Source organism: Salvelinus sp. IW2-2015, linkage group LG15, assembly GCF_002910315.2.
Source record: "Salvelinus sp. IW2-2015 linkage group LG15, ASM291031v2, whole genome shotgun sequence".
In the NCBI taxonomy this organism is placed as follows: domain Eukaryota; kingdom Metazoa; phylum Chordata; class Actinopteri; order Salmoniformes; family Salmonidae; genus Salvelinus; species Salvelinus sp. IW2-2015.
The window spans coordinates 52,064,687-52,090,574 of record NC_036855.1 but is presented as its reverse complement, the minus strand read 5'-3'; the positions used below and the strand labels follow the sequence as shown (position 1 = coordinate 52,090,574).

At 43.9% G+C, this 25,888-nt stretch overlaps 1 protein-coding gene across 2 annotated transcripts; it reads left to right on the top strand.

The window, feature by feature from the left end:
- The first annotated feature begins 91 nt into the window (after window positions 1–91).
- Window positions 92–13,105, top strand: tpcn2 (two pore segment channel 2). Of its 2 annotated transcripts, XM_024001802.2 has the most exons (24): window positions 92–655; window positions 4,939–4,994; window positions 5,128–5,204; window positions 5,521–5,698; window positions 5,846–5,962; window positions 6,231–6,337; window positions 6,645–6,717; window positions 6,987–7,086; window positions 7,188–7,253; window positions 7,358–7,422; window positions 7,530–7,639; window positions 7,726–7,807; window positions 8,007–8,093; window positions 8,259–8,378; window positions 8,468–8,656; window positions 9,064–9,113; window positions 9,434–9,533; window positions 9,800–9,871; window positions 10,014–10,087; window positions 10,237–10,342; window positions 10,754–10,836; window positions 11,261–11,342; window positions 11,448–11,539; window positions 12,544–13,105. In XM_024001802.2, the coding sequence occupies exons 1-24, from the start codon at window positions 517–519 to the stop codon at window positions 12,617–12,619; spliced, it is 2,301 nt and encodes a 766-aa protein (XP_023857570.1). In that variant the 5' UTR covers window positions 92–516; the 3' UTR covers window positions 12,620–13,105. The 2 variants fall into 2 exon arrangements, with proteins under 2 accessions (XP_023857570.1, XP_023857571.2); XM_024001803.2 differs by lacking the exons at window positions 92–655; window positions 4,939–4,994; window positions 5,128–5,204; window positions 5,521–5,698; window positions 5,846–5,962 and adding an exon at window positions 6,037–6,100.
- Window positions 13,106–25,888: the final 12,783 nt, after the last annotated feature.

Below are 25,888 nucleotides of genomic sequence, written 5' to 3'. Positions count from 1 at the left end.
AAGGAAGTGGCAAACCGAAAACGAGTAAGTGTGAAACGTCTTCTACGCACCCCTTTTATTGGCGCGTAGAAAGCTGCTGACTAACAAAATAGAGAGTAAACTACCACTAGACCTTAAGTAGYCTACCATTGTTTTAAATGAAGAGCTACTTTGGGGACAGGCTACTCTTGAGTTACGCGCGATATAGCTCAGTGGCGCGGTGAGTCACCAGCTGGTGAAAAGTGATACTTGAGAACACAGGGAGGAGTAGGCTAGCTAGTTCGTTTGCTAAAAACAGATTTCCCGTACAGTCGTAAGTGGAGAAACTGTCTGTAAATATAAAACTATGGATTTAACGAATTTACACGTTTTTGACAGCATAACATGTTTTCTGTCTCTCTGACAGTTCCAGTATAGTTCTCATTTTCTTCACTAAAACTGTCCATTTACACTTGGCGGAGGTTCAGTTTGTTTTATCTGAGTTACAGGCGCCGCATAAACAAGTTAACACTCGCTTAGTTTGGTCAAATATACTAGATGGAATCGGAACCACTGCTGACTGGAAGCATTAACTACGGCTCCCACCCTGACAACAATGATCACCTTGAAAAGGGATCCCCAAAGACAAGACGTCTGTCCTACTCGGTTGCTGCAGAGTATTGCTGTGTCGAAGGGGGTAAGCGTTTCAGTAGTTCACAATATTTGAAGCATAGCTTCCTAACATGTTATAACACGGTCATAACCATTTTGTCATAACTGACATAATCTATCATAATATTTTCACAACGCTGTCATTACACATACTTAGACCTGTTGTGACATGTGACATATGATACGGTCCTCTACCCTTTCGCCTTGAAGCATAGCTTCCTAACATGTTATAACACGGTCATAACCATTTTATGTCATAACTGACATAATATTTTCACAACGCTGTCATTACACATACTTAGACCTGTTGTGACATGTGACATATGATACGATCCTCTACCCTTTCGCCGAAGTATACGATCAGGCCACTGATCACCCAGTCTCTTGTCTGGACGGTGTTACACTGACATGAGATGGAATTAAAATGGTTGTATACTACGGTCAACCAAATTGTCACCAAATGTAATTATTGACTGTAATGTGACTACCGTGAGCGCATACCCCGTAGCACTTCCAGGATGCTCTGTATCTCCTGGCAGCACCTCTCATCTTAACAAGGACAAGTCTTGTAATGATCCAGCTTCTCCATGAAGGTGGACTGAAGCCGGGATGGTTGTAGTAATCCTTCTGAATTCCTTCTCAATCTGTGAGAGAAAGAAACAGAGAGATTTGTGACTGATGCTGTGATGAGTATCTCAGGTCAAGACAAAGAATAATGATTAATCCTTACATTAATTATTGTCTATTGTCATTCAACTGTAATTTGACGCGAGTGGGCTGAAACAGGCCCGGACATTTGTCTTTGAGGTCACTCACAGGAAGTTAGACTCCCACGTTTTTTTATGGCAGCCTCCCTCCAAAGCCTTAACCTCCACAATGGAWACAGATGCATGAGCTAGCTACTTTCTCTGAAAAATATAAGTAAAGAACAGAAATCAGAGTAGAGTATGCAACACTGGGGTAATACAGCTAAAGAAAGACACACTAAAATCTAAGGCTACATACCAATAGCTAACGAATTCACACATTGTCAAACACTTTAGAATCTTATTTTCTCAATGTTTTCATAACATATAGCTAACGTTAGCTATCAACTATTCATGTAGCTAGCTAACTACAGTACCTAGCTAGTGTTTGTTAATCACTACATATGTTGGTGTGCACAACTACTAGGTAACTATCCACCCATGCATCGTAACGTTATAGGCAACAGTAGTACTACAGCTATTATCCCGCAAGGTGAGGTATTAAAAGGTATTGAAAACAGGGGTGTCAATCATTTTTACCCCTACCTTTTTGAGAAAAAAGGTATTACTTGTTAAACAAGATATTTTTCTGAGCCATTGTATTAGTATAAAATAATATAATTTCCCCATTTGTTGAGAATACAATGTAGCTCAGTATTTAAATTATTTATTTTATACAGTAATTTTTGCTCATTTTATCAAGGTTGTCAATAATTTCGGACACCACTGTATATATTTATATATATATTATTATATATAGAATTTCATACTGTCTAGAGGCCTATCACATACATCACCATATATCAGTCATAAGTCACAAATGCTGTCCTGCTCTTGAAATCATGCAAGTCATCAGCAACAGAGCATTGGGGTAGGCACATGTTTGATATCAATGTATGTGCAATTGCCATGGTAATAAAATGGTCAATTTCAGGAAATGTTATAAAACATACTATTTACAAGTAGGCTATGCTTGAATGGAGTGGTTTGTCTTGTGTGGTAGGTTTTGTGGGTTTTAACACTCTTATGTAGGTGTCATAACCAGCCATAAAACAAATAATAAACAAATAACTATGTGTTATGACCTTGTTGTAAGGTGTTATGACGCTATGCTACAAGTAAAGTGTTACCAATTGTTTTTAATGTCTCAAAACTCTATTTGAGTGGTCCACAATGTGTTTATAAAAAAATCTTTAAGATGCTTGGTGACAGGAAGTGTTCTTTGGCAGCATATTGTGGACTAATTTTGAGAAAAGTTGCCCTTGTCAGAGACAGCCATGATGAGTGATGACACATAATGTGGTTGTAGTCAGCAGTGGTAGTGTGGAGGGAAACAAAGTCTAATATGAGTCATCCAGTCTGGGTTAATAACAATTGCTCTATGGGCAGGACATGTTCTTTCAAAATATGGGAAGAAAATAATAGTCACCTGAAAAGGGAAACACTATCAAACATGCATGTGACCATGTATTATGACTGGAAAATGTACCTTTAAAAGTTAGACCAGTGGAGTGACATTGCAGAGGCAGTGGGATTCTGGGTAAACGGTTCAGCTGTATGTTGAGAATTTGAATGAAGCCTATCATTCTTGTCATACTAAATGGAGGGAAACAATAAACAGCCCAAATCCTATGAATTGCCCTGAAGCCAGGTTGAAATGCCAAGCTCCACATTGTGTTATATCCTGTTGAACAAGGATGGCCCTGCCCTAGATTACTCTGCCCTTTTCAAACGTCCCGTTTTACTGATGATGTGCAGCTCTACTTTACACCCCACACAAAGCTTTTGAAAGGCAGTCATGTAATAAAATAGACTACATTGCCAAAAGTATGTGGACACCTGCTTGTCAAACATCTCTTTCTAATATCATAGGCATTCATTTGGAGTTGGTCCCTCATTTGCTGCAATAACAGCCTCCACTCTTCTGGGAAGGCTTTCCACTATAGGTTGGAACATTGCTGCAGGGACTTGCTTCCATTCAGCCACAAGAGCATTAGTGAGGTCGGGCAAAGATTAGGCCTGTCTCAGAGTCAGCGTTCCAATTAATCCCAAAAGTGTTCGATGGGGTTGAGGTCAGGGCTCTGTGCAGGCCAGTCAAGTTATTCCACACTGATCTCGACAAACCATTTCTGTATGGACCTCGCTTTGTGCACAGGGGCATTGTCATGCTGAAACAGGAAAGGGCCTTCCCCAAACTGTTTCTACAAAGTTGGAACCACAGAATTGTCTAGCATGTCATTGTATGCTATAGCGTTAAGATTTCCCTACCATTCTTCCTCTTCCACCAAACTTTACAGTTGGCACTATGCATTCGGGTAGGTAGCGTTCTCCTGGCATCTGCCACACCCAGATTCATCCGTCGGACTGCCAGATGGTGAAGTGTGATTCATCACTCCAGAGAACACATTTCCACTGCTCCAGAGTCCAATGGCAGCAAGCTTTACACCACTCCAGCCAAAACTTGGCATTGTGCATGGTGAACTTAGGCTTGTGTGTGGCTGCTCAGCCATGGAAACCCATTTCATGAAACTCCCGACGAACAGTTCTTGTGCTGACGTGGCTTCCAGAGGCAGTTTGGAACTCGGTAGTGAGTGTTGCAACCGAGGAAAGACCATTTTTATGCACTTCAGCACTTGCCAGTKGCGTTCTGTGAGCTTGTGTGGCCTACTACTTTGCMGCTGAGCCGTTGTTGCTCCTAGACGTTTCCACTTCATAATAACGCCATGTAGTTGACCGGGGAAGCTCTAGCAGGGCAGAAATTTGACAAACAGACTTGTTGGAAAGGTGGCATCCTATGATGGTGCCACATTGAAAGTCACTGAGCTCTTCAGTACGGGCCTTTCTACTACCAATGTTTGTCTATGGAGATTGCATGGCGGTGTGCTCGATTTTAAACACCCGTCAGCAACGGGTGTGGCTGAAATAGCCAAATTCACTAATTTGTAGGGGGACAAATGGGGACAAAGACAAATCCAGGAGATAATATGGCTTCTTGACACAGATCAGAATAGCTGTATGAATTTGATATATTATTGTAGACCCAAACTGAAAATAATAATTGAATTGAAGTGACAGTCCAGTAAGTGAAAGAGAGTTCAATTGACATTTAGATGTGTGATCAGGTCTGTGGAAAAATGCCTGGAATCGGTAGCTAATTTAACCTGACTTGGCGAGGGATGTTTGAAGCACACTATCCATCCAGACTTGGTTAAAATTCAATTGGAATATTTGAAAGATTAAGATGAATTCAGACATGTATTGAACTTTATTGCAAACACATGCACACAGGCCTATCGTAGGATTAGGATATGTGCTCAGACTTTGACCTCTGTGGAACAGTCTGTTTTTGTTGTATAATCAGTGGCCACTGATAAAAGGTGAGCATGAGATGCAAGGTTTTGGTTGTGGTTATTATTAATCTGCTTGAGAAAAACTACAGATAGGTCGATAGGTTTGTTTTCAATGTTTTCTTTTGAATCAACACAAAGTATGACTTCATTTGCTTGAGAAAAACTATTGTTTTACATCACTTGCTTAATCATTTCCCTCTCCTCTTACACAGCTGATGAGGATCTCTACCTCCAGCAAGCTGTTGTGTTTATTGAGGACGCCATACAGGTGAAACATATATATCCTTTGTATGAACTCTCGCTGTAACTGATTGAAATATATTATTTGTATGACTTGTGTTGATTATGAACTGTCCCTAAACTGCTGTTTAAAACAATGAAATGTGTTTCTTGTTCTACAGTACCGATCCATCAATCATAGAGTGGATGCAAACTCATTACGTCTGTACAGGTGGTACTACTCCAGGTTATGGCAATGGTAAGCCGCTACTGTCGTGATGAGTCAAAGTATATTGTTCTGGATTGTTCTGCATGTTTCTATTCTTATATTTGTCCTATCCTCTGAAGTCAATCATTATATCCTTTCTGCACTGCATCTCACTGCAATGTGCAGTATTCAGTATTGTCATCAGCATTGGTGACTTAACTCTGTCCTGTCTTAGCTTCCTCTGTGGTTAAGTCTAGTGAAAAGAGCACTTTATGACGGTGAAGCCAACCATCAGCCTTCCCGTTCTCAGTTTGAAACCCTCTCACAGGTTTTGTGTCATTGTTAAATGACTGTCTGTGTTGCTCAGGGGGCTGGGCCTGACTATTGCGGTCGTCTTGATGCTGGCTTTCATCGAGAGGCCCTCGTCCTTCTCCTACACATCAGACCCTCGCTTCAGACCTCCCCCCTGGGAGCCCCCCTGTGGCCTGACAGAGGGCATAGAGATTGTCTGCCTCATAATCTTTGCCATTGACCTCACTACCAAGGTAACCATCAGGCCATGTTTCTGACAATGTCAACGGGGAAGAGAGTAGATGGGCAACAAGAAATCTCAAAGTACATAAACATCAATTTTGTGTATTTATTTGCAATAAATATATATATATGGCTCGAGCTTAATCTATTGTCCTTAGAGCTATTTGATTGGCTGGGACGAGTTTCGGAAATGCAAGTGGTTGATTGTCTACATCTTGGCCATCTCAGCATCTGTAATTGATTGGACATTGACGTTGAGCATGTATTGTGATCAGGTGAGATCATATTCAAGATATTGGTTTATACCTGTCTCTTATACACATCTAGATGTGTATAAGAGACAGGTCTACATCTTGGCCATCTCAGCATCTGTAATTGATTGGACATTGACGTTGAGCATGTATTGTGATCAGGTGAGATCATATTCAAGATATTGGTTTATACATCCTCTGTAACATGTCTCTTGACAGTTGATAAAGGCATGGTTTACAATACAAAGACTCAAATGGAATATTGCTCTTTCCCTTTGTTGTTCGATGTCAGAACTTACGAGTTAGGAGACTCATTCGGCCCTTCTTCCTCCTTCAAAACTCCTCCCTGATGAAGAAAACATTAAAGTGCATCAAGAGGACTCTCCCAGAGATAGCCAGGTATTTGTGTTAAACACCAACACTTTGTTCAATCTCATATCTTCACTTCACAGCTTTACAATGATCATCAACCTCAAAATACTCTCACTTCTGTTATCACATACATAGTTCCCTAAAACTGCTATAACTCCTATATTTAGGGTTATATACTGATACATGATTCACTCTTGTTTCAGTACATGTGAGACCCGCAGAGGGCACCCTAATCTACTTCTCCTCCTTAGGATGGATGCCTGTATGTAGGCTTGACTGTCATTGCAGAGGTGTGTGTCTAATGCACCACTCCTCTCTCTCTCTTACCTCCCAGTGTTATCCTGCTCCTGGCCCTCCACCTCTGCCTCTTCACCATGATTGGCATGTTGCTCTTTGCGAAAGGAGAGGTACGTTCTGTTACACCCTGCTGGCTGTACTGTTGACGCCCAGTTCTCAAGCCTGAACGTGCCTTTTTACCTTACCTCACTACTGTTTTATTCACTCGGTGGTACAGGCTTTAACAGAGCTTGTAGATGTGTAGTATTACACCTGCCTGAATAGAGACCTGTACAGAAACTCACCCCACATGACCAGGATGAAGCACAATAGATGTCCATTTAACATTGTTGTTATAAGGGAGTTAAGTATCTCCGTATTACCTCTGTTTTGTCCCTAGAACCCAAAGCGCAACGGGGAGTGGGAGACCTACTTCAGAGACTTGCCCACATCTCTCTCCTCTCTCTTGGTGCTCCTCACTACAGCCAATAACCCTGATGGTAAGTTCACTGTGTAGGTCATAGTGAATTAAACATATATTTTCTGCTGCACAATATACAGCTGTCTACTCCACCTAAAGCTGTCTTCATGTTTTTAACAGTGATGATTCCGGCCTATTCCTTAAACCGAGGATACTCCATCTTCTTCATTCTCTTTAGTGGTTTTGGTAAGAGCTAGCCACCAAATGAGCTGTTCAGGGACAAGGAAAATATGAAACAGATTGAGTGGTAACACAGTCTGTTGTTAATTTGTCCTATTTACTGCTTCCAGGAACCTACTTCTTGATGAACTTACTAACTGCCATCATTTACAACCAGTTCAGGGGATACCTGCTGGTGAGTTTAAGACTGGCACTGGACTGATATGATTTAAATATCAGTGCATTTTAAGGTACAGTGTAAACCCCATAGAATATCATGATGAAACTGTTCTCTTGTGGCAGATGTCTGTCCAGGCATCCATCCTAAGGAGGAGACTTGGCATCAGAGCTGCCTTTGAGGTCATGTCCTGCCAGGGGCGGGGTCACGACGCTACACACTCAGAGGAGCATGTGTAAGACTGCCTATTCTCTTATCCTTAAGCCCTACTCACACAAAGACACACACACACTGAATGGCCTTACATCTTGTCCCTTCCAGAGAGCGTGTGCGGGTGGATGCATCTTTGCAGGTCATGGCGAGGGTACAAATGAAGTCCTACTACAGACAAGCCATCATCAAGGTGAGAAAAGACTACAGTGCAAATCTTTAGAACATGTGGATAAACATTTGAATATAACTCCCTTTGAATGTGCCTGTTTCCCTGTCTCTCTCTCTCTCTCTCTCTCTCTCTCTCTCTCTCTCTCTCTCTCTCTCTCTCTCTCTCTCTCTCTCTCTCTCTCTCTCTCTCTCTCTCTCTCTCTCTATCTCTCTTCCTGTAGAGAGTGCAGCAGTTGTCAGATGGCTTCATCCAGTGGGAGGCCTTCCGGAGTCTTTTTGATGAGCTGGACAAGGACCGCATCAAAGAGGTGGAGCCACATCTCATTAACTACTCTGTGCTTCTTCACCAGATCAATGTTACTGTTTTGGATGAACTTCATTGTTGGTTCTAAACTGGCTTATTTTACTTGTCTAAATGATAGCTAGATTGCTCCTGTATGATTTGACGAGTCTTCATTGTCTTTCTCCTGCAGCACCCTCCAAAGCCAGAGTACAACTCTCCACTCCTCCAGAGGCTTCAGTTGGTTTTCAGCCACTACTATGTAATGATAGTGGGCAACGCCGTGGCCCTGGCCAATGTCATGTGCATCTGTGTAAGTCCAGGACCTGTTGTTTGTTTGTCCAGCATATTAGACCGAGGCTCAACTTGTTTGGTCTCTCTGTTTCTCTCGGTGTGTTGCAGACCATACTGGTGCTTGATTCCGAGAAGTCCATTGCAGAGCGGGATGACTACTACATGGAAGTTATTAACTGTTTCTTTATTCTATACTACCTGATGGAGATGAGTCTAAAGATATTAGCCTTTGGGTGGAAAGGCTACCTGTCATACAGAAACAACATATTTGATGGACTTCTCACAGTTTGCCTTCTGGTAAGATATTCTGTAAATGACAGGAAACATATTAAAGGTGCAATATGTAGAAATCACTCTACAATTTCAATGCTTCTCCTAATTTCAGTTTGACAATGTATAGTGTGTGTAGAGAATCATTGTACAATCTAAACTGCTCTGAAATATATTTTCAATAACCAAATATATTGTTTTTTTCAGCTGTTTGAAGCTGGTGTACAAAACCGAAAGAAAAAAGACGCTAAAACGTAACTTAACGGGGAGCATAGAAAAAGCGCACATAGAATGGGTCTACCGCTTCTCAAATCTATAACTCACATTTCTATGTGAATCTGGTCGGGTCGCCCCAAAAAGCTACATACTGCCCCTTTAAGCATATTTCTGTCTTGGTAATATAACTGAAAGTATTTTATTTTTATTTTTTACAGGTCCTTCAGATCACCATTTTTGCCACCTACAGGCTTCCATTTCCTAAATGGTTGGTGTCTTCACTTCGGTCATATTTCTCACTCAACAAATGCATTCTGTATAATGAAATTGTCTTGAAGGATGGTGCTCATTTGTATATAGAGTTACAATAGTGATGAAAGAGGTACTTTGTTTACACACACACTCACACACAGGTACATGGGGATGGTCTAAAACAGCAACAGAAACATGGACATGAAGATATGTTACATAGTGATAAACATAGCAGAGGAAGAGAGTTACTGAWTAAAATGCTATGAATGATAATAGATAAGAAACTAAGTAACACTGTGAGATTGAATACACCTTTGTGTTGTGTGGTTGTCCCAGGAACCCAGCGTCGCGTGGTCTGATGTCTCTGTGGGAAATGGTGCGTCTGGTCAATATGCTCATCGTCGTCCGCTTCCTCCGAATCATCCCTGATATCAAGGTGAGGAAGTGGTGCCGCTGGGTAGTATTAGTGCCATCATTTTCAATATATGTGATAAGACCATTGTATATGTTGTATTTTGCTCCACCTAGTGGTGGAAATGGTTTATTGCTTGACTTTTGCTCTATTTTGGTGTACTCTATGTCAATAGAGTTGTATTGTTGTAAATTCATGCCGGTACAGCCAATGTCTTTATCATCTCTGGTTATGCATGTTGGTATTACAATATATAAATAGTCATCCTTGTGTTTTAATGCCTCTTTTAGCTGATGGCCCTTGTAGCGAGTACTTTGGTTGACCTGGTGAAAAACCTCCGAGCTTTTGCAGGAATACTAGTGGTGAGTGACACAATGACACTGTTTTTTTCTCTTTCGTTCTCTCATCCAGCTAGTCATTTTAAATGCATATCCATACACTAGGCGTCTATTTGCTGGACATCATGGATTCCCTATCACAGCTAACATCCTGTTTGTTCTTTAGGTGGTGTTCTATGTGTTTGCTGTCCTTGGCATCTGGCTGTTCCAGGGAGCCATCACAGCTCCAGGGAAGATGAGGTACAGTTTGACAATTATGTATTTGAAAGCTTGTACACTATTCACAAACATCAAAAGTAGCAATGGCCTCATACAGTAGCTAATATGGCTGTTTTAATGTGTTTACTGTGTGAGGTAATTGGAAGTTATTTTGTACGTATTCATTACAGTGTGATGTCCAATTCCAGTATGGAGAACATCACCATTAACTTCACCATGGAGTGTGGTTCCTACGAGCAGCTGGGCTACTGGCCAAACAACTTTGACGACTTTGCTGTGGGTGCCCTTCTCTTGTCTCTCGCTCTGCCAGCCCGTGAAGTAGAATCATAGGCAGAGAACACAGGGGAGGTTTAGCTCAAGGCGAATATTCGCTCTACTGTTGTAAGAGACCGGTTTAATGAGAATAGACTTTGGAGGGAATGAAACTGTAAAACACATGGTTGGCATTCTATCTGTGCCTCATCTGTACTGGCTCTGACTGAGAAGGCTAGTGTTGTGGGGGTAACCTCTCAAGGGGATAATGCACTGAAGTAACTTTTAAAAGACACCCGTAAAATACCATGGTGGGTATGTTGACATTTCAGTCCTGATCAATCAAATGAATCTTTAAATTGTGTCTAAATGTTGAGAGAGAGAGAGTGGACACTAACCTGTGTTTTCTTTCTCCTCTCCCTCGGTTTTGCTCAGTCTTCCCTCGTCCTCCTTTACAACATCATGGTGGTGAATAACTGGCAGGTGTTTATGGATGCCTACACCAGATACACCACAGAGTAAGCCAACAATAATACAAATCCGTACATGAGTTTTATGATCCAACTGTCAGACGCTTCAATTCGTTTCCCTATCCACTAGAGGGCAGCAGTTGACGCTGAAGCACATCAGTCCTTTTCATTTTGGGCCATGCCTTACTTTAGTGAGCTCCCACTTCATAATATTTATCTAATTCCAGTTGTTCCCGAAAAATTGCAAATGTTTGGTTGGTTAAATAAGCTTTTGTACTCAACTCAGGAACAAGGCTAGTAACAGTGAAAATACATGTAGGAGTGGGGCCATAGTTCACGTTCGTTATTTGCCCTGCTTAAAGAGGATGAAGACAAGTTAATTGTGCATGGGGCTCCGTTTGTAAAACAGTGATTATGGGTAATGGGGATGTGTCCATGTAAACAGTTGATCAGGTTTCTTCTCTCCTCCCAGGTGGTCCAAGGTCTATTTTGTCTCCTGGTGGCTTACCTCCTCTGTCATGTGGGTCAACTTGTTTGTGGCTCTCATCTTGGAGGTATGTATGAACTTATGCTGGCCTGATCTGTACTTACTGTAGTTTAAGTGCAAGATGTTTTCTGAAAAGATGTAAGCTCAATGAATCTTCCGTTTTATGTGAAAGAACTTCATCTATAAGTGGGACCGAAGTGTCACATGTTCAGTGGCGGACGTTGAGCGAACAGGCTATGAGACCACTGTCCAGCTCATGTTCAGGTAGGTTGCTTTTTTAACTCCGCTCTGGCTTTTTGCTTCTGTTTGTTGTCTGGGCGGTTGCATATTCCTACTATTTGGTGTTGGTTTTAGGCCTATCCCAGTCACAAACTGGGATGCCCTCACTGTCAGCGGTTCTGCCAGTTCTCTGTGAATGCAGTCAAATGTTTTGGCTGTACGTCATTTAGCATCAAAAGGCACTGCCTAAAACCATGCTCTTTGGCTACTCACATTTCACTACTGTATCACTTTTCCCAAAAATCTTCGGAAATGCTTTTATCTGGGCAATTGTGTCTGGTGAGCTTTCTGATAGCAAACTCTTAAAGGGCAAGTATTTTTTCATGACCTAGCTTGCAGATAATTAATTATATCATTTAGGGCTGGGAATTACCAGGGACCTCACGATATGATATTATCACAATACTTAGATGCCGACATGATATGTATTGCGATTCTCACGATTTTATTGCGATACTGCAATTTTGTTCGCGATTCGATATTCCAAACATATTGCTCACCATGTCTGCTGCAGAGTGACAAGAGAGAGCCTTGATCAGTCATGGAAATGAAAGCGTTGAAAACATGTTGGCTCACTATTTATAGGATAGGCGCAGGTACAGCTTTAGGTGTTTAGGTGCAGGTACAGCCGACTCGCATTTTTTTTGTAAAAATCGTTACTAGTCAAAGTATCGATATAATATCGTCACAAATAATATTGCGATATGTAACTGTATCAATTTTTWCCCCATCACTAATATAATTGGTAGCAAAAACATCCGCCTACCTCTTTAATGGCTTAACTAAACGCATGTCGCTAAAATATTTGCTGACGGTGTGGTTGATATGTTTAGCAGGGACAAGTCAGAAGAGCAACCCTTAATGCCCGTCCCTAAATGCACGTTGTGGACTACAGCAGCCGCTCGCATGAGCGTGCTTCGCTTCAACTCGTTGTGTGTCTCTTGACACAGTTTCGTGTCCTGTCTTTAAAACTACACTGTACCTTCCAGAGAACAAATTCAAGAGCCTACAGAGGAGGAGCTGGTCACCCAACTCCACCAGCACCCTCACCTGCATCTCAGCTGATGACCCTTCACCCCTCACACACCATTGGACCCTGCGTCCGACCAGGCTTGTGCCAATCCAAAATAAACAGGGCCTTTACTGGCTATCACGTATTTCTGTGTGAATGGCAGGGACTCAAAAGGGACAATATTGTTAGTGCTCTATCAATTCTGATTAGTCCTATGTTGTCAAATTTTGTATGTTTTTGCACTCAAACCACTGAACAAATGCCTCTCTCCCTGCATCTGTTACTTTAAAAGTGAGTTTGAAAGATTACGTTGCTAAGCGTTTTGTTCATGTTAAGTCTGTCTACAAAAAAGGACTAGTTTTTATTCGTATATTTGTCATGAAAGCTGTTTCTTTTGCTTACCTGCCTTGCAATGTAAATAGGATTTTAATGCAATTTATAAAAAGAAAGCTGTACAGGGGGGAAACATGGGATGCATTTTATATTTGTGCTTTTAGCTAAATAAAGAAATCTCAGTGAACTTTATATAAATTATGAAATATGTGTTTAGCATGGCTGGAAATTATTCTCTCAAATGTGTAAAACAAATTTTAGACAAGACCCGCCCTTGTTGTTTTTATGCATTAGGTAAAATATCTCTTGGATAGCTACAGCTACAATTTAATCTTTTATTTGTATTTTTTATTMAACCTTTATTTAACTATCTTGAAGTTATATAATTACCTGACTGTTGCAATCAGTTGGAAGGTGCCGGCATTGTGTGTTTTCTGACCCGAGGGTCTTCCCGACCWTAAGCACCAACTGATGTCTCCCTCTTCCACACTCATCAGGCCAGGCTAGTTAATGCTAAGATTAAATGAAGACTCCTGCTGATGCATCCTGGTGATGGTCATTTCAGATAAGGGTAATTAGCTCTCCCCGGGGCATGCAAGTCTTGACTGAGGAATCCTGCTCACACTGCGGAATGGCACGGTATAGAATGGAATGGAGAACTGTTATTCTACCTGAAGGGCAGCGGGAGAAACATGTTTTTGTGAATAATAAAAATAGCATGTTTTACAACATCATAATAAAATGCAATCAGAAAGATAATTACGGTGATCAAGGCATGGCACCGTCCTAGGCATTGTCCCTGGGGTTTGTTCTGTGGTTCTATGCTAATAGAGTACACAAACACACACACACACTGGTGTTGACACTCCACACCCCACACACTCAAGCATCATGTTTACTGGAAACAGACTAGGGCAAACAAGCCAACCTCCAGAGGGCCATCAAAGGTCTGACCTCCTCTCTTCCCACTATTTGTTTGCTTTTCCTCTTGGTGAGTTTGGGCTCGTGCAAAGCCTTACCACAAACCCTGTCCACAACCACATAAGAATGTAGGGACATATCAGGTTAAAAGCCCATTGCATGACAATATGACAGACCATTGAGATATGATGTAGGGCTATCTGGACCCTTCTCTTTGAGTCTTTTCAGAGTAGTGAGTTCTACATTCTAGAACAGGGATGGGCAACTGGCGGGGGCCCACTTTTGTAGGCCAGCGGACCAATTATAATTATTTTTTGGGGGGAACTCAGTCGGGGTCTGAACTTAGAATAATAGAATACCCAAGATGCAATTTGGAGATTTGGTTGTGCATCAGAATTACCCCATGACATGTTTTTTATTTATTGGTAAGTTAGTTTAGCGGCCAGCTATCTAAACTTGTAGTAAGCATGGTCGAATTACCAACCGGCCTGGGTCCCATTGATCATCAAATATCATATTAAAAACTGCAAACATTTGCCTCCACACATGGCAAAATGTGTAGAATTGCATGAAATTAGTTATAAAACAAAAACATTTTCTCTATGCCCATGGCAAGATGTGCAGAATTGCAGGAAATTAACTTAAAACTTAAACTTAAAAGGTTGAAGCTTCCATCAATTTTGCCAACATGTCAGCCATGTTCTATCTCGATCCCACCACTGCAGTGAAGGCAGAGCCAGAGGCATCCCAGATGAGGCATGATTGGTGATAATTAGAAACAGGTGGTTAATGAGTCCAGCAGACTAATGACTACTGTTTACCCAGCTTGATGAGAACAGATTAGGTCAACAGAGCCTGGCTGTCTGGAATACCAACACTAGCAGGAGGGATAGGCCTAGGTGATGTGTGGTAGAGCAGTGGTTCCCAAACTCTTTTACTCAGGCCCCCTTTCCAGCATTGGAGAACATCCCGTGCCCCCTCCCCCTGCGCACTTTATATTGGCACAAGCACTGTTCATGACACAAACTGTTCAGATTCCTCTTGTTGGCGAAGAGAAAATGCAATTCTACAGATTTTGTTATGGTGTGCGGTGCAGGGAACATTTTGCAGTTTTGAAGTAAATTTCCTGGAATTCTCCACATTTTCCTGTCTTATGTGTTCATGTGATATTTCAGTGACTCAAACATGACAACAAAATCAATGGGCTAAGAAACCTAGCTAAGAAATGTGAACTGACATGATCTATACATTTCTGAAAAGTTATAAATAGCTCTCTATGGTCTGCAATGATTGACAGGACAAGAGGAACTGATGATGCACTACCCAATTTAGAAATTGCACCATGTGCATTTTACTATTACAACAATAAGAGGTCGGTTGAAAGCCGGATTGAGTTCCTTAAAAATGAAACAAAATCATGCCCTTTACAGGCTAGCTGTGGGGCCACAGTCTGGGAAGGACTGTGCTAGAGGAATGCAGGCTGGGCAGATATATGTACGTGGAGATGTACACTCTAGACATACTGTCCTCCTGCTCAAACATGGATACGGGACAATGGTTGATCCCCAGTGGTTGCTGTAGTTTCATTGACCTCAGTCAGTTGTATTGTAATGACGCTGGTGGCATTTATAGTCATTACATCCCCTAGGAACCTACTATATCACTGCAGTGTTTCCCAAACTCAGTTACGGGGACGCAAAGGTTTTTGGTTTTGCCCTAGCACGAAAGAGCTGATTCAAATGTAAAACTTGATGATGAGCTGATTATTGGAATCAGCTGTGTAGTGCTAGGGCAAAAACCAAAATGTGGGGTCCCCAGGACCGAGTTTGGGAAGTGCTGGTATCTAGGTCTACATGCATACCAAACAGCATGAGGAATCAGGGTTACGGTAATTGGTTGAATGAGTCACGTGTCTCTCTGTCTGATCTCCAGCTGTCAGTGCCTCTACCCCCCCCCCCCCCCCCCTCACACATTCCCTGCAGAAGATGCTCATGGGAAGCTAGCACTCTGTGGTTGCCAAACTAAATGATGTCATAGCCTGGCGACCTTTTGCTCTGTGCGCTGAAATGCCATGGATGAAAGATGTCAGTTCTCCAAGCATTTGAAGAATGCAGGTGCCGACAGGGGAGGAGGACTCAACAGGGTTAGCTCTCTCGCTCCCTCTCTCTCTCTTTACTAAAGAGGATATTGGAAACAAAGTGAGGCATTCACATGCAGTGACAAACAGACTAGTTGGTCTTGCCTCCTACTGCTTGAAGAAGGTGGTGTTTGTTGCTCACTGTGGGTTTTGGTTGATCTTTCCCTGTGTTTGTGTTATTCCCTGTGTTTGTGTTATTCCCTGTGTGAAGCAGTTGGCAGGACTACCAACGCTAGTTACAGCACGTGGGACTGACCCCTGGTAACCCTTTTTGTTTCTGGAGTAGCAAAAATATCATAATTCACACTGCTTTTGAACCTGTATTTCCCTACTAGTGAGCTCATTGTGGCGGTCGTCAGTCCTTCCAGAATTGTTCTACTAATATCTTGTCATTGTCACTGACCTGAAAGGGTTCTGAGCAGCTGCACCATGTTCTCACTGATTACTGAGGTTTTTTTCTCCATTATCTGTCTTTTCTCTCTCTCGTTCTGTAATAAGTGAATTACTGCTCTTTTTGTTCCTGATCAATATGCGTCACCTGATCAGTCAGATGGTTTGACTGTACCTCAAGGTCTTTCTTATTTGGGTGAATAGGCCTAATACCAACATATCTGCTATTGAAAATCCAATTGAACTGCCAATTCTGTCCCTCTATTGAATCTCAAGCTGTCACCCTTATAAGTAGTGTGGCATCTAGAAAGTTGAAGAATATTGAACAAAAAGATTCCATTCACCATCCAGCTGCTGATTGTGGATCATCTTTCACATCTTAAATCCCGCCACCATAGTTAATAGAGGAGGAGCAAGGAAACTGATCCAGGAGCAACTGTCGAGGGGCCGGTTTAGTCGCCACCTACTTCTCCACCTTTCCCTGTTCACCTGAAGGCTTAGCTAACCTGCCTCTATAAGCTCTAATGATACCTGCTGGCCCCGGCCCGTTCTCTCACCCCTTTCAATAAATGCGGGAGGCCTGCTTTTACAGGACCTTTTGAAGTTGCCGCACCTGGGTGCGATCTTAAATTTCGCCCAGGGAAAAGGCGGATTTATATAATTAAAGGGATCCAACTCCATAGGTCTTTATGGTGAGGTATTGGGCCATTCTCACCCTTTGTGAAGCCACAGGAAGAGAAGGAGATGTCCCTACGCCTATACCCTTTACTCTGAGACCAGGCCACCCATATCTGGACACACGGGAGAGGTATGACCTACACCACATATCACCTCCCCTTCACCACCTACTGCCTCACAACTTCGTCACCACACCTTCCAGGTCCTATATGAGGTCTCCCTGACTAATTACTCGGCCGCCCACCAAACCGACCTGGCCCCTTTCTTCTGTTCAATGGCTGCCTGTCTGCCCTACTGAGTGGGAGCAGATGCACCTGTCTGTCAGGCCCTGCCCAGCTCCTTTCTCTGCCTGGTGGAGAGGCGGAGCTGGGGCTGGTGCCCACTCAGGTGAGCGGGGCCGTTGATCTGGGGCACGGTGCACTCTGGCAGCCTCCTCCAACACCTGCCAGCCAGGTGCCACTTTATCGCCTCACTGCCCCCTCCCTCTCGCCTCTGTTTGTCCGGTTTCACTCCCCATAAAGGATAAGGAGGGCTGTAAACAATAAGGGAGAAAAGTTCAGGACATTCCACTTTCAGCCTGTCTCACGACCCAGCCCATCTTTAGCAAGCAGCAGCTGGTTCTCACTCGCCCACTTTCTCTCTCTCTCTCTCTCTCTCCCACTCTGGGTGTGTGAGGGAAACAGAGAAGTGCATTGCTTTGATCAATACTCCAAATTGCATAACACCATAATAAGAATTTTTGTTGAAATGACTAAGCATTAGRTACAGATATTTTATTGAAGTGCCCTTTTCTGATTGAATATTCAGTTAAAAACCCACAAGAATACTTTCGTCAAGTTTCTTCCACACTTTATGGCAGAGCAGACTTCAGAAAAACGAGGTGCTGTTCAAAGCACTGTTGATTGCTCTGCCAGCCTAATGACATGAAAAGCGATTTCTGCAAACACCCCTCTCTGTGTCTGGCACTGTAACTCTCCAGTAATAAATTAACTTGTGGCCAAAGTGCGGAATGCATTCTTCAGCAGCGGAAGCAATCAGTCTGCCCGTACTGCCCTTTCTCTCCCGCTCAAWACACTTAGAGAGCAGGCTCATTAGCATACAGGTGAGAAGAAGAAAGTAGATGAAGCAGGTCTTTAGAAAGGGAATAGGGAACGACCAGGGCGATGATTGCAGAGTAAGAAGCAAAGATTTTTTTCTGGGAACAGAATGAGGGGGATTTTCCCTCAGAAAGATTTAGGTCAACATTGGCATGTAGACAGAAGCCAGCAGCTGTCCTCTGGGCTCTGTCTGTAGGAGGCAAGGCGGCCATTAGTCTCTGTCAGAGCAGAGCTGCTCTMGGGAACTTCCATACTTAATGAGAGGGATCTCACCGCTAGATGGCAGTAGTTGCTTCCTAGATGCYACAAGTCCTAGATGCAACAGGTGGTGAATTCTATGAGACCATCTTACCCCCACTTTTTCTATGAAGAGAAAACAAAGGACTTGTAGTTTATGGAAGTTTTTAAGACCTAGGCCTATGGTGTTACCAGTTTTATCAGGCATGGTGTGCAAACATGACCATGGAAAAAGTCCAGTTCCCTGTTGTTGGACATAGCTGGCTTTTTAGTCATGCTGTTTGGTGGACCCTGGTTAAATGGAAGGACTGCTCTGCATTGCTATGATAATGATGAGGTTATCATATGATGTCCATTATGGCCCAGCTCTTATCACCCCTACATCAGCGGCCCCTACTCCCATCCCAATCTTGTTCTGATTTCTCCGTGATCCACCATGTCAAAGTGTCTCATGTTTTTATTAATGCTGATTGACCCCTATTTGGATATAATACCTATCTACCTACTCTCCATATAAGGGCCTATTGTTCATCGTCCACATTCTTGTGTTTGTGTGCGTGCGTGCGTGCGCGCGCGTGTGTCTGTAGAGATGAGGGGGAGCCATCTCCTGTGGGCAGAGTTGTACTTAGTTGCGGTGAACGTGAGAAGGGTCACTGATGTGGCYTCTTAAGTTTCCTGGTAATCGCTCTTGAAGGAAGTGTTCAGAGTTTCCCACAGAGACAGGACAATGAGTCTAGTCTTGCTTGGTGGAACGCGGCTACCTGCCACCCCTCTCCCTCACTCGCTCTCCCTCCCAATCTCTCAAACCATTCTCCATTGAAAGGGAGCCTTCATATTTTCATAGATCAAGTCTCTTCACAAAGGGTATGTAATGGATACCCCTAGAATGAAACTGTTTACATTGGCTTTAATAGATCTACAACCTTACCTTGAAAATGTCCAAAGCTGTTTCAGTGATTTTTAGGGAATACGATTTCTGTCATGTTTTTGCACTGGTTATACGGTAGGTGGGGAGAGTTACAGGTAGTGAATTCAGGTGTGTTTCAAAACGTGGCGTTGTAGTCCTTAATGAACTACATGTATTGTTCAGTGTGCAGTGTCGTTTTGGCAGGACTGTAGCCTACCCAAGTGCCTTGAGGAAATGTGGCGGGATTGGCCGGATGGACGTGTGTGTTTTTGCCATATTAGTGGCCCATCCTGTTAAAGCCAAGGATTATTCTCTGCTTTAAGCCCATGTTACCACTGTTTAAGACTGTTAGTGGTTTCGATGCGCTCCAATACATTATCTCAGAGGCTGACGGAACCACCTAAGCTCATTACAGTCCCGTGGGCAGCAGTGTGGTGTCTAGTGGTCGACCCTGCTGACCCCTGAGGGTCGCGGGGTCAACATGCAGGGTCAACGGAGGGGGTGCCATACAATGAGGCTGACATGATAAACATGAGCTCCCAAGGGACAATACTAACAGTTCTCTATTCTGGATCTATACCCCTGAGCTATAAATTGAATGCATCCATCCAACTTGATTTCATTGATGACCCGGAGAAGGAGGGAGTCTATGGGAATTCGGGGTGAAGTTGGGTGAATGGTTGGTGTGGAGATGGGGAGTTAAGGAACAGACATCCTTACTAGAATGTCCAAGCTGCGCTCCTTGCTCTGCTTACAGCCCTCTGATATGACTTGGCTGCAAAGTCCAAACATTGTCCTGGCCTCCAACCTTTACCCTTGTGAACGGTAGTCTTCATGGCTCTTCCAGGCAGATCAGACCACCAGCAGGCCAGGGATGTGAGAAGTGAAGTGGGGAAAGCAATGAACATGGACGTCTCGGTGCATAATGTTCTGGTGTGGATCTCGGATGGATGCGGACTTGTCAGATGAAGGGAGAGCTGGAAATAAAAGAGGGTGAAAATGATGTCAATGAAACAAATGAGAATAATGAAGAGGAATAATCTCGTGGAAAAGAAAGCTCCTCGTAGTCTGGATGGATGAACGAGGGAGGCGGGAGGAGAGAGGAGGGAAGAGACAGGGTGCTGAAGAGAAGGGGGCTCCTCACTTCACTCGTCTGCTCGATTAGCACGGTGTGCAGTATTTTAGTGCCCCCCCCCTCCTTGCGCATGCCTCACACAGTTGCCATCGTTAGCGGCGGCAGTAGCCTGTCAGGCGCTCTGGTGTGCAGTGTAGGGCCTCCTTTGTGCCAAGGTGGGGAGGGTGTTGGAGGGAGGGATGGAGGGGGAAGCAGGGGCAGCCGGCGGGGCCTTGCAGCTGTCGCGAGGGTCGGCCCATGGACGCCTGTGATCAGCCAGCCGTGAAATCTGCCCTGAACAGCTCTGCATTCAGGGCACAGGCAGACCCTGACCCAACCACACACACACACACACACACCCTCTCTTTGACTAAACCTTCCCTTTACTAGTGGGGCTCGAATGGCGCCAACTATTAGTTGCCCCCTTTCTGTCTAAATACACTAGTAACAACTTAAAGGAATGTAACTTCACTTCTCACTGAGGAAATGACTTGTTCAGACATACTTTTGAAAAGCTTGAAAAGGATGAAACTGGTCTGTGCGTTGCATTTCATAACTTGTGCTAGATATCACGTTTCTCTTTACAGAGAGATAGGATCATAGTTAAGATAAGGATTATTCCCTCTCTCACACTACTATCACCAGACTGATCATCAATGGCCCAACTGTTGCATGGTATGCTGGGAAGTCTGCTAGTGGAAATTTACTGTGACCTCAGCAGGCAAATGTTGGATTTGCATAATGGGTGTCGGATGGTGATTGGTGAAACCTGGCATTCCTGGTCTTGTCTGGCTCCCCTCTCTGACACTGTGTTCAGGGAAGAAGGAAGATGGGCGCTGAGGGGGGTGGGGGGCATTCCCTAAAGCTATGGAAAGAATTGGATGTCTGATTAGATGGAAATATGTTTGAACCACTTCCATTACGGTTGCACAACAGTCACACAACAGTCTTTGTAATTGTTGATCAATTATTGTTTACGTTTGATTATTTGTTCCATTGACGATAGTGATGATTATGACAGCGCAATGCTTGTGAATTATTGAATATGTTGCCATTGGCATAGATATGAATTATCCTTAGGAACCATAACCCTTTTTCTTTAAAATGGCCAAACTCGCCGTACCCATCGCAAGCAGAAACTGTGATGCCGTATGCTCTAAACGGGACCTGGTGAATAATAGATGGTTGTGACACCTCAGGATTCAGTCAATATGATGTAGCTTAATGATGTTGTGATCTGCGCTGGCCTGTGTATCTGGAAGATCAGCTCAGGTCTGAATGGAAGACAGGGAGGCTAGCCTACCCAGGCTGCAGAATGGTTCATGGGTGAGTCCTGTGCCCTGGCTGCTGGGCTCTAAGTTGGAGGTTGGATCTTGGATGGGAACCCAGACGGCTGCTCCTGCCACAGCAATGGAGCAGCCGCCCCCGCCCCTCCACCTCCGTCCCCTCCTCTCCTCTTCGCCCCCATCCAACCCCCTTCATCCTTTCAAGTTGTGCCAGAGCAGAAGTCTGCCCTCTGCACTTGGGGTTATTGTCTGCCACTTCCACTTCCTCTTTTCTCTCTCTTCTCCTTTCCTGGAGACACCACTGTGTGTTTAGTGACTACACACACCACCCGTACTGCTTCTCCACTTGCACGGTTCAACGCTTTCTGTTGTATGACGCTAGAAGTACAGTATGGCGTGCCTTCAAGGAAAGCCATGACATTTACTGCAATGATCACTCTTAGGCTCTGACATTTCATATTGCTGCATTTATTGCAATTCACCCATATTGCTGCAACCCACTGGTTGATTCTTATTTATAAAACCCTCTTAGGCCTCACTCCCCCTATCTGAGAAATCTACTGCAGCCCTCATCCTCCACATACAACACCCGTTCTGCCAGTCACATTCTGTTAAAGGTCCCCAAAGCACACACGTCCCTGGGTTGCTCGTCTTTTCAGTTCGCTGCAGCTAGCGACTGGAATGAGCTGCAACAAACACTCAAACTGGACAGTTTTATCTCAATCTCTTCATTCAAAGACTCAATCATGGACACTCTTACTGACAGTTGTGGCTGCTTTGTGTGATCTATTGTTGTCTCTACCTTCTTGCCCTTTGTGCTGTTGACTGTGCCCAATAATGTTTGTACTATGCTTTGTGCTGCTACCATGTTCTGTTGCTGCCATGTTGTTGTTATGTTGTGTTGCTACCATGCTGTGTTGTCATGTGTTGCTGCCTTGATATGTTGTTGTCTTAGGTCGCTCTTTATGTAGTGTTGTGTTGTCTCTCTTGTTGTGATGTGTGTTTTGTCCTGTATTTATATTGTATTTATTATTGTAATTTTTTTTAATTTCAGGACCCCATCCCCGCAGGAGGCCTTTTGCCTTTTGGTAGGCCGTCATTGTAAATAAGAATTTGTTCTTATTAACTGACTTGCCTAGTTAAATAAAGGTTAAATACAAAAAAAATTGTATTGTATACAGCGTGTGTGGTCATTGATCATGTTGATCAGGTCTGAGGTGAATGAAGGATTCCCTAAGGTCAGTGAACATCTGTGTTGGTAAGAAAGATCGGCCAGTGATAGAGAACATGTKTCTGCAGGCAAGAGAACTCGCCCTGGAGCTTCGAGAGAAAAGTGGATGGACCAGTGGGCTACACAAGTCATATTTTGTTCTGGAAGTTCTTCTGTAGACTCAACTCCCAGACAGGCTTATAATGATTTTCTTTCTGAAATTCTTATTTTTACTCCTTGTTGGAACTAAACAAACACAGCTAGTTGACCTCCACATCATAATGAGGCTGGCTGTCCTGCTTCCCGGATGCCCTGTTGCTCTGRACTTTGTCTGTTTCACCTCTGAATCAGTCGCACATGAAGAACCTTTTGACCGGTGACCTTTTACAATGACATTCCAATCTCTCCCAGAGCTCCAGAGCCCCTGGCCAGGTCTACATCAGTCCTGAGCAGTAGGACTGCCGGTCATGGGTTATCTGTTTTGTGTGTTTGGTGAGTGGGCGGTTGCTGGTGTTTATTTACTGTTGACTCCGTTTATTTACTGCCCGCCGAGCAGAGAGAACAGAGGCCCCTGGTTCTCACCCTAAACCCCTACACCCCTACACTATCCCAGCCCTATGTCAGGTACTCAGCCCCCAGGCAACTCGGCTTTGCTCTCCATGACTGAGTGAAATGAGGTGGGGGGGGTTGGGGGTTTGAGAAAATAATGGTTAGCCGTCCCCCGGCTTGTGGTTTACCTCATACTGCTCATGGGTCAAACGGGTCAGTGGAATGCTGGGATAGGTGTTTCTTTCTCAGATCGTCATAGAGATAGCAGAGACACTTAGAAAAAGGAGTCCCAMTCTATATGTTTGTTTTCCTGGAGCTTTGCTCCCTGCATGCGGTCACATTGACAAGGCAGTGTTAAGCTTACAATTTATGTAACGGTACCTATGTTCTGGAAGCCATTCTGGATGGATCCCTCATGACTACGTATATACTCCGCTTAGCTCTCCCTTCTGTTGCTATGTGGTAGAGCAGAGGTAGTCACATTTAAGCGTGAAGGTCCGGAGTATTGATGGTTGTCTTTCCACCCTGGGAGTTCATTTATTGATCCATGTCACCGATTGGCCAGACAGTTCCTTCATCTGAAGCCCCAGGGTTGGATCAATTCCTGATTAGGATGAAAGAATGGAAACCAGCATGAGTCAGACCTCCAGGCCTGGAACTGAGAGAGGGGTTAGCATGACCTCCAGGCCTGGAACTGAGAAAGGGGCTAGCATGACCTCCAGGCCTGGAACTGAGAAAGGGGCTAGCAAGACCTCCAGGCCTGGAACTGAGAAAGGGGTTAGCATGACCTCCAGGCCTGGAACTGAGAAAGGGGCTAGCATGACCTCCAGGCCTGGAAATGAGAAAGGGGCTAGCATGACCTCCAGGGGCTAGCTGGTGATTTGACAGACAATGTCATTTTTGGAACCATCTTTGTGTATGGGCTTCACATGACAGCTCTGAAACTGAAAAAACACCTGAATATGTATACAATGAACTGATCTGAGAAAAGAATCTCAATGTCGACAGGCTGTTTTCCCTTAACGTTATCAGGAAAGTCAAAACAAGGACTTTAAATCACACCCCCATGGGTAAACTCTATGTACTAGTGCTATACTTTATTCAAGATAAGGCTGTTCTTCACACTGCTGACAGATTAGTGCACTCAACACCTTTCACAGCAGATGGTTATGACTCGTCTCCCCTCAGACGGAAAAGCCAGTCACGCAAGGTGGGATTCTTTTGTGATATTTACACAGTATACTTAGAAAGTATACTCAGACTACAACATCTGTTGGAGAAAGGCTTTGGTGGCCCAACAGGGAGATAGCTACAGTTGATTTTCCAGTTGTGTGTTTGTTTTACAAACACACAACAGTCTGTCCCTCAGGCTGTTCCGAACCCGGACACCTCTTCAAGCAAGATACAGTGGTGGACAGAAAAGGGGATTTGAAGTGATAGAGGAGAGAAAGGACCCAATTGTCTCCGCAGCCCTCTTCTACTTCCCTGTGACAGCCCTGCGCGCCTCTGGAAAGAGAAAGGAAAGAGATATAGAGAGAGAGAGAGAGAGTGCGAGCGAGTGAGAGAGCGCAGTTTCGCTGTGCAGCTGCTCCTCTGGATGATTTTGGATTACATCAGCAGCCGAGAAGAAAGGAGAGAAGGAGGGATCGAAAAGGGGGCACAGGGAGAAGGGTGTGAGGCACACTCCACAAATCAGGGCTCCTTTCTGAAGGGAGCAGGAGATTGCTCCGGAGTTCCTCTTGACAGAGCTATCATTGTTAGCAGGCTGAAGTGGCTGAAGACAGCGATGAATAGTGCTGTGGACTGTGCCCCCCTCCCCCCAACACCACCACTGCACCCCGTTCCACCGCCTCTGAGTTGTCTCTGTAGGCTGGGTTTGTGAGCAGCATACAATCACATTCCTTAGCAGGACTGTCTTTATTTCTCCTCTAGGATTAATAGATTCACATGTTTGAGGGAGAGGGAGAGAAATGTATAAAAAGGTAAACATTGGAGGGGTTGATGGAAATGAATCAGTATCCTAGACTAGTAGTGGTTACATAATATCTTGTGGACAGACAGAGACTACGTAAAACATCTGACCAAATTCTGTGAGATTTGAGTTCTGGATTAACCGAGTTTAGTGGTTCCATTGCTGTTATTTCTACCATGTTCTCCGGTGTGCTCGTGGTAGTGCTGGTGGCCCTGATTCTCTTTAGGAGGATCATATGGCATACTGTCTGCCTTGTTATCGGGGACAAGATGCTTAACAGGCCCGCTAAGTCCAGAGCAGCCACACCGGCTCTTCATCGTATTATTAATAACAATAATAGGCAGTTGAGCCATGATGAAGATGAGGAGGAGGAGGATGTGTTCTCATAACTACTATGGCTTTGCTGGAAGGCTTTCAATTTCACTCACTGACATATGTGGATATTCTGTGTGCATTAGCCTATGTATTCTCACAGTGAGGTAATAAACATG

Coding starts and splice junctions, on each gene's coding strand:
- tpcn2 (XM_024001802.2), top strand. CDS start 517: ATGGAATCGGAACCACTGCTGACTGGAAGCATTAACTACGGCTCCCAC. Junction 9,872..10,013: donor CTTTTGCAGGAATACTAGTG/GTGAGTGACACA, acceptor TTTGTTCTTTAG/GTGGTGTTCTATGTGTTTGC. Junction 11,343..11,447: donor TTGTGGCTCTCATCTTGGAG/GTATGTATGAAC, acceptor TTTATGTGAAAG/AACTTCATCTATAAGTGGGA.